The sequence below is a fragment of the Festucalex cinctus genome, chromosome 1 (assembly GCF_051991245.1).
Source record: "Festucalex cinctus isolate MCC-2025b chromosome 1, RoL_Fcin_1.0, whole genome shotgun sequence".
Classification (NCBI taxonomy): domain Eukaryota; kingdom Metazoa; phylum Chordata; class Actinopteri; order Syngnathiformes; family Syngnathidae; genus Festucalex; species Festucalex cinctus.
The window spans coordinates 4103453-4110962 of record NC_135411.1 but is presented as its reverse complement, the minus strand read 5'-3'; the positions used below and the strand labels follow the sequence as shown (position 1 = coordinate 4110962).

Sequence of the window (7510 nt, the reverse complement as noted above, 5' to 3'; positions counted from 1 at the left end):
TGGAAAGACAGTGTTTACACCCCTGCAGCCAATCGCAGAGCGGGAGGGGGGGGGGGGGGGGGGGGGGGCTTGTGTCGCAAACGGGGCCGGGCGAAATTGTCGGCTGTGTGACGTCACTCGTGCGGCAATTTGAAAGCACGCACGTTTTGTTTTTTTACGCACTCATTCACACATGTAAGCTTTTTTGAGTGAGTGAGTGAGTGAGTGAGTGAGTGAGTGAAAAATAATAATAATACGTGCGTGCTGTCAAAATCCGCATGAGTGACGTCACGCAGCCGACAAATTCACCCATCTCCGTTTGCGGAGCTGGGCGAATCATTGTAAATTAACATTTTAACTTTGCCCTTTGCCTTTGTGAATACCTTAAAACAAAACTAAAACATGCAGAAATGCAAATTCTGATACGAAAAAAAAAAATCTTGAGCAATTGCAATTGCGTTGCAAATTATTTACCAAGGCGCGTTAGAGGCGGGTCAACCACGACAGCTCCACAACATCCAGAGTCTTTAGGAACTACGGGTGGATCTCATCCACCCTCAGGGCCCTGCCACCGAGGAGATTTCCAACCACCTCAGTGACTTTGACCCCAGAGATAGGAGAGCCCACCTCAGATTCGCCAGACTGCTTCCTCAAAGGAAGACGTGTTGGTGCAATTGAGATCTTCGAAGTATTCCCCCCACCGACTCACGACGTCCCGAGTCGAAGTCAGCAGCACACCATCTCCATTATACAGTGTTAATGGTGAACTGCTTTCCTCTCCTGAGACGCCGGATGGTGGACCAGAATTTCCTCGAAGCCGTCCGGAAGTCATTTTCCATGACCTCAAACGAACTCCTCCCATGTCCGAGATTTTGCCTCAGCGACCGCCGAAGGCGCGTTCCGCTTGGCCAGCCGGTAACTGACAGCTGCCTCCGCAGTACCACAGGCCAAAAAGGCCCGATAGGACTCCTTCTTCAGCTTGACAGCATCCCTGACCACTGGTGGTTCGAGGATTGTCGCCGCGACAGGCACCGACCACCTTTCGGCCGCAGCTCCGATTGGCCGCCTCAACAATGGAGCCTCTTCGGGCTATGCCCGGCGCTCCCCATCTCCAGAGGTGGGTGCGTGTAAATATACACAAACATACACACATACTTAGTGTCAAGGTGTGGGGGTGTTGGAGGCAGGACCCAAATGCAGGGGGCAACAAAAACAGGGCAAGGCAGGGATGCAAGTAAAAAAGGGGATTTAATTAACTAAAAATGTAAACAAGGGACTATGGAAAAAATCAACAAGATAAAAAACAAACGCATGGCATGGCATGGCATGGCATGGCATGGCATGGCATGGCATGGCATGGCATGGCATGGCATGGAAAACAGGGACATGGACATGAACATGAACAGGCACAATGACTCCCCCAAGAACCGAACGGAAAACAGGTGACTAAATACACACAGGCTAATTGACAATGACTAGACACAGCTGGGCAAGACACAAGTGGCAAGGGAAGCTGATTGGTGGATACACTGGGAAGGGAAGACACACTCAGGTGGACGTGGTTTGACATAACGGGACAAGGGAAGAGACAAGGAACACATGACAAACAACCAAAAACACCAAAAGAAACAAAATCCCACCCCCCACAAAACCAAAATATGACACTTAGTATGAAAAGTCTCAAAATCAGGGAGGGATTAAATATTTCCTACACTCGTTTTTTTTAATTCAAAATCATTGACACTTTTACAGCACACCAGACTCACTTCCCTTCATTTTTTTTAAGCTTCAAAGATGGCTGCTATTGTCACCGGCACACTCGTGTCTCTCAGCAAGATTTTCACGAGAGAATCTTTGAGCACAAACACTGCAACTGAATGGTTCCTTCTCAGTTCTCACTATACGAGTTTTTCCACCGCCGGAACTTTTGGAGAACTTTTCAGTTGACCTTGGTAAAATTCAGTTTGGGTGTTTTTCCACCATCAACAATTTTGCAGGGTAATTCAATTCCCCAGGTGGCATCCAAGTACTCTCTCGGCAGCAGAGTCTTGCTGAGCCAGGCAGGAACTTTAAGGGGGCGGGCTGCAATGTCCACGGCTGATTGGTCAAATTTGGGGGCGTTGTTTTTACATCAGCTGGGCTCAATCAAACTCATTTGAATTAATTACCGAGAACTCAAAGACGGCGTGGAAACACAATTCTAACTTCCCAGCTGAACTTTTACAACCAAGAACTCCCTTTCCCCAAAACTCAAAGTTCCTGGTCTTGCTGGTGGCAAAGCAGCTCATGTGTTCTTGTGTGTTTTCGTAAATTTGACATGTAAGAGAAACTTCTTCCACAATCTGAGCAGGAATACGGTTTCTCTTCCGTGTGGCTTCTTATGTGTCTTTTTAAATATCCTTTGTAAAGGAAACTTTTTCCACATGAGCAAGAAAAAGGTTTCTGGCCAGTGTGTCTTCTTGCATGTGCTGTTAAATGTGACTTCTGCGTGAACCTTTTGGCACAGTTTGTACAAGCAAAAGGTTTTTCCCCAGTGTGCGTTCTTGTATGTCTTGTTAAAATTGACTGCTGAGAAAACCTTTTTCCACAGTATGTACAAGCAAAGGGTTTTTCCCCACTGTGCGTTCTTGTGTGTGTTTTTAAATCTGACTGCCGAGAAAACCTTTTGCCACAGTGTGTACAAACAAAAGTGTTTTCTCCAGTGTGTCTTCTCAAGTGAATGTTCAAACTTCCTTTTGAACTCATTGTTTTCCCACAGTGAGAACATTCCCAGGATTTGTTGTCAGTGTGACACGACCTCTCACCATCAGGGTGTTCACCATTACCATCCAGATCATCATCATCATCATCATCATCATCATCATCATCGTCATAATCAAAATCATCATCATAATTATCATCATCATAAGAAGAAAGGGACCTTGTGTCATCACTTTTTGTTCGTGATGATCCCCAATGGTATGCATCACTTTCTGGAGTCATGTTTTGAGGAGTTGAGATGCTGTTTGGAAGCTCCGCCCCTCTGCCCTCCTCACTCTCACCCTTGACTTCATCTTCACTCTTTAAAGGGGCGAAGGTCATTGGTGACTTGGTGACGTTATCCTCAACCTCCTCTTTTTTGACGCAAAGGGGCTTTTTTTCTTCTTTAAAATAAGGATGCTCTTCCTCCTCCTCCTCTTTCACATGAGACTTCAGTTCCTGTTCGTCAGGACGAAGATATTTTTCACCAATGTCTGCAGGACACAAAGAGACAAACCCAAATTTAGGTTGGTCAAGCGTGAGTTGATGTGTATTATCGTTTCTACAGTGGCACCTCGACTTGGGCCCACCACACACTCGGATTGGCCAATCCAAAAAAAAAAAAAAAGTTTGGCGACAACACTGCACATGGAGCACTTTGATCTATGGATCAAAGGATGATCTAAGGTTTTTCACCAGTTTGTGTTCTTTTGTTTATTGCAAACGTTGACTTCTGAGGGAAACCTTTGTGGGAGCTATTTCTTGAAATTTTCAGTTAACTTTATAAGAGATGCTACTGACCCTTGGAATCTTCTGAACCATTTATTTTTGTGACCAGAAATGTCAACGTTTAATATTGCAGGCGTTTTTAAATTTGGGGGAAAAATATTTACTTTCGAAAACTTGAGCAATATGTCACTTTTTTAGATGACACAACAGATGCAAGATTGGCTTTTGTATTTTAGAAAAAATTGACGCCAAACACCTCCCTCCTTTACTGTCAATGAATATCGACTTCAAATGTCGGTTAGTGGCCTCCTTGACTACTAATAATCTCCATCGGTATCGGTCCTGAAAAAACATATCGGTCTATCTCTAGCCCTGATGTCATGATGAGTTTGTGCTTGTGGTGGTCGCCAGGGGTCTGCATCACCTTCTGTCGTCATGTGTTGAGTTGAGCTGCTGCTTGGAAGCTCCGCCTCCCCATCCTCGTCTTCATCTTCACTCTTTAAAGGGACGAAGGTCAGTGGCGACTTGGTGACGTCGTCCTCAACCTCCTCCTCTTTGACACGAACGGGCTTTTCCTCCTCTTCGATGTATGGATGTTCTTCCTCCTTTTTAACATTCGGAGGCTTCATGTCCTCTTGGTCAGGACGAAGATATTTCTCAGCGACGTCTGCAGGACACAAGAAGACAAAACACACATTTGGTTTGGTCAAGTCAAATTTCAAGTGTGAGTTGATAGTACTGTCACAATCGAATTTATTTTATTTTATTTTTTTTTAGAATCCATTCATCTCGAGGGTGTGCGCTCCTTCACCACGTGTCCAGTGACGAGATGAAATGTTCAATATTTCCCCCTTGTTACATTGTTGCAGCCAATTTGTTGATCAAAATAGCACAGGGGGAAAATCGCTTTACCAAACATCTGTGTACAAAGTAGGGGTGGTTGGGGTGGCATGTATTTGTAATTGTAGTTTAACATACAAGACGTATTTAATACAACAGTGTCTTTATTGTTTAAATGAAACATACTGAACTGACAATAATATAACTTAGTTTTCACCTAAATTAAAAAAAAAGTACATAATTGCTTGAGATTAATCTTACAGTTGCACAATGAAATAAATAATTAAATTAATTAAATAAAGTGCAGTGAACAGTGAACACTTTGAGTGGTTCTTTTCTCCAACCCGCGTTTCATTCCTTCTGATTGGATTGTGTGAATTTTCGTCACTGTGTTGTTTTCATTTTCCTTTTAGTCATTGATTAAATTGTAAGTCAATTTTAGTTCTAGTTATCATGTGGCTTCTATTTTAGTTTTTGTTTAATTTCGATCTGAAAGAAAAATTTCATGCTGAAAATTATTCGTTGACGAAATTAGCACTGCTCACATGCTGGCAGCACAGGATGACGCGGCACACGGACTATTTTGACCAGGTCTATTATTAATTTACTGATGTAAAATGTATTTACTTGTAAAAAAAAACACAAAAACTTGTATACACACTTCGAAATGTTTGCTTTGTTCTTGTTTTGTTAGCTTATTCTTGACTGCACAACCGATTTATATTTCATGTACAGCACTTTGTATACAGCAATGCCTGTTTTTAAGACGCTTTATAAATAAAGTTGAGTTCATGAATGTTACAGTGGCAACTAGCGATAATTTCGTAAACAAAAAAATGTCATGATTTTTGTGACAAACTTGTTTTTTTCAGACAAAAATTAAACGGAAACTAAAATAGAAGCCATTCATTGAGACGATAACTACAACTAAAATCGACTGACAATTTTGTCAATGGCTAAAACGAAAACGAAAACAACAGAGTGACGAAAATTCACACAATCCAATCAGAATGAATTAAACGCGAGTTGGAGAAAAGAACCACTCAGAAACTGTTCAGTGTTCACTGCACTTTGTTCAATGTTCAAACATGGTTACATTCATTGCGCAGCTGTAAGATTAATCTCAACCAATTTAATTATGCACTTTTTTTTTATTCAGGTGAAAACTAAGTCATATTATTGTCAGTTAAACACGTTTCATTGAAACAATAAAGACACCATTGTGTGAAATGTGTCTTGCGTGTTAAACTACAGTTCCAAATAGGTGTGCTATAATTTTCTGCATAAACGTTGATATGTATGGTGACTAAAATGTCAATACTAAAATTGGATTAATACTAAAATACAATCAGAGGACTAAATTATGACTACAACTTTGATACATTTTGGTCAAAAGACAAACTAAATTGAAATTTCTTGTCAAAATTAACAGTGGTTGCAACAGCAGTTGAATGTAATAATGCAGTAATCATGACAAAAAGATTAATGTGGTAATATTGTAAAAAAATGCATGTGGGGAAACACCGTTTTAATACAATAATATCCTGGACCTTAAAGTGTTCTTCAAATCGCACACGTCTGTTACAGACATTGGTATGACTGTCTGATGACTGGATAACCGTCCCCTGTCCGGAATAAAGTTGAATTGAACAGCGCTGAAATTTCTTCACGCTTTATAGTATTTATAGTTGTGCTTCAGAAAGGGAGAGTAATAACAAGTGTACAAACCTGCTGCGTGTAGCACAATTCGAGGCTGCTCGCAAACATCGTCCAGCGGTTGAAAATGTTGCTCGTTCTCTTCTTTGACTCCAAAATGTTCCTCCTCGTCCTTTGGTGTCCTTCTGGCCGACATTTTGGCACAATAATGCCAACAAAGTCACACTTGGTCTCTTCCTGACCACGTGTTATGTGCTTCTCTTTGATAGCGGCTAGCGAGATAAACTAAGCTAAACTAAGCTAAGCTAAGCTAACTAGACTGAGAGCACTGAGCTGGATAGCCGACAGCACACACAGTACAGAAGACCTGCGGAAGTGCGGCGGAAGTTAAGTCAGGCAGGACACGCCCCCGCTGCCTTATGATTGGCTGCTGGAAACTGGGCGGAGGCTTCAAAGCAAGCATTGTCATCAAGGCATCGACAGATGCCGCCATTTTTTTTTTTTTGCTTGCTGCAGTTCGAAAGTTTCATTCCCTTTTTCAACGTTTTGTTCCCGATATAATTGTATAAAGTTTTAAATGGCACCAGTTTATTGAAGTGGATGTGCAGTTTAAAAATTCGCCATGAAAGTTGATCAGGCATTTTGAGGTAAACTGAAAGTTTATCTGGGATGAGATTTAAACCACCAAATGTTATGAGTTTAATTACTGGTCTTAGTTAGTAGTAAATGTTTGGTACAGTATCTGATGATATATTATTGATATGTACAATATTTATTTGTACTGCAAGTAATACAAAAGACTTTTGGCCAGTTTTTGTCATCTGTTGCTCTCACACTTTCCTTCAGCAAAGTTTTGACGCAACACTTACCTTCCAATGAAGGTAAAATGTTCGTGATGACTGATGATGACAAGCCATTGAAGTCAAGGAGGCGGACCTCAGAGCCAAGGAGTAAGTTGAGGGCAGGTACCAACTGACTCCTTATTTGTAGGGAGGGCACTAATGCTGATTGGCTAGGGATGTAAGGTATTGCCACACACTTCCCACCAGGGGGAGCATCATCTCATCAGCGCCACACTCAGAAGTACAAATGCAATTGCATTGTACTGTCGCTTCTCTTAATGTGATCATTTTTGTCGGAACGCCGCCTGTGAGTCGCAGCAGTGGCCGGAAACGGAGCTGGTGTGTGAAGCCCGGAAGTCCAGGTGGCATCTACTCCATTTGATTTGTATTTTGATTTCAAAATGTGATGAAAGGTTGTTTGACGACAAGAACAATCTGCCTGCAGAGGCAAAAGTGCCACATGAACAGAAATGATATTATTCCATGCAAAATGAAAGAATCAAAACCAGGTATGGACACAATTTTGTTCTGATGTCATCTGAATATTGTATGCTAATCATGTCCAAATTGTTACATAGAAAGATAAAATGTGCAAAATGCACTAGCATATGGCGTGTTAGCTAGCACGGAGCTGTGGTGGTTGAGTTAGCAACAAAGAGTAGGACATTTGCGTCAATCATTTCAGTGATAACACTGTTCAACAAAAATTTTTAATCGCAGATGGC

General features: G+C 41.7%; 1 protein-coding gene across 1 annotated transcript; it reads right to left on the bottom strand.

Moving 5' to 3' along the window:
• Window positions 1-1003: 1003 nt before the first annotated feature.
• Window positions 1004-6282, bottom strand: LOC144007413 (uncharacterized). Its single transcript, XM_077507053.1, has 3 exons — window positions 6016-6282; window positions 3872-4114; window positions 1004-3212 (listed from the first exon to the last, which is right to left on the bottom strand). Exons 1-3 carry the CDS (start codon window positions 6137-6139, stop codon window positions 2230-2232), a joined length of 1350 nt encoding a protein of 449 aa, XP_077363179.1. The 5' UTR covers window positions 6140-6282; the 3' UTR covers window positions 1004-2229.
• Between the last annotated feature and the right edge of the window lie 1228 nt (window positions 6283-7510).

What these genes read in the sequence shown, in the direction of transcription:
- LOC144007413 (XM_077507053.1), bottom strand. Translation starts at nt 6,139, where the DNA reads ATGTCGGCCAGAAGGACACCAAAGGACGAGGAGGAACATTTTGGAGTC. An exon ending in AATTGTGCTACACGCAGCAG is followed by an intron (nt 4,115 to 6,015) that starts GTTTGTACACTT and finishes TGTGTCCTGCAG; the next exon opens with ACGTCGCTGAGAAATATCTT. An exon ending in TCAACACATGACGACAGAAG is followed by an intron (nt 3,213 to 3,871) that starts GTGATGCAGACC and finishes TGTGTCCTGCAG; the next exon opens with ACATTGGTGAAAAATATCTT.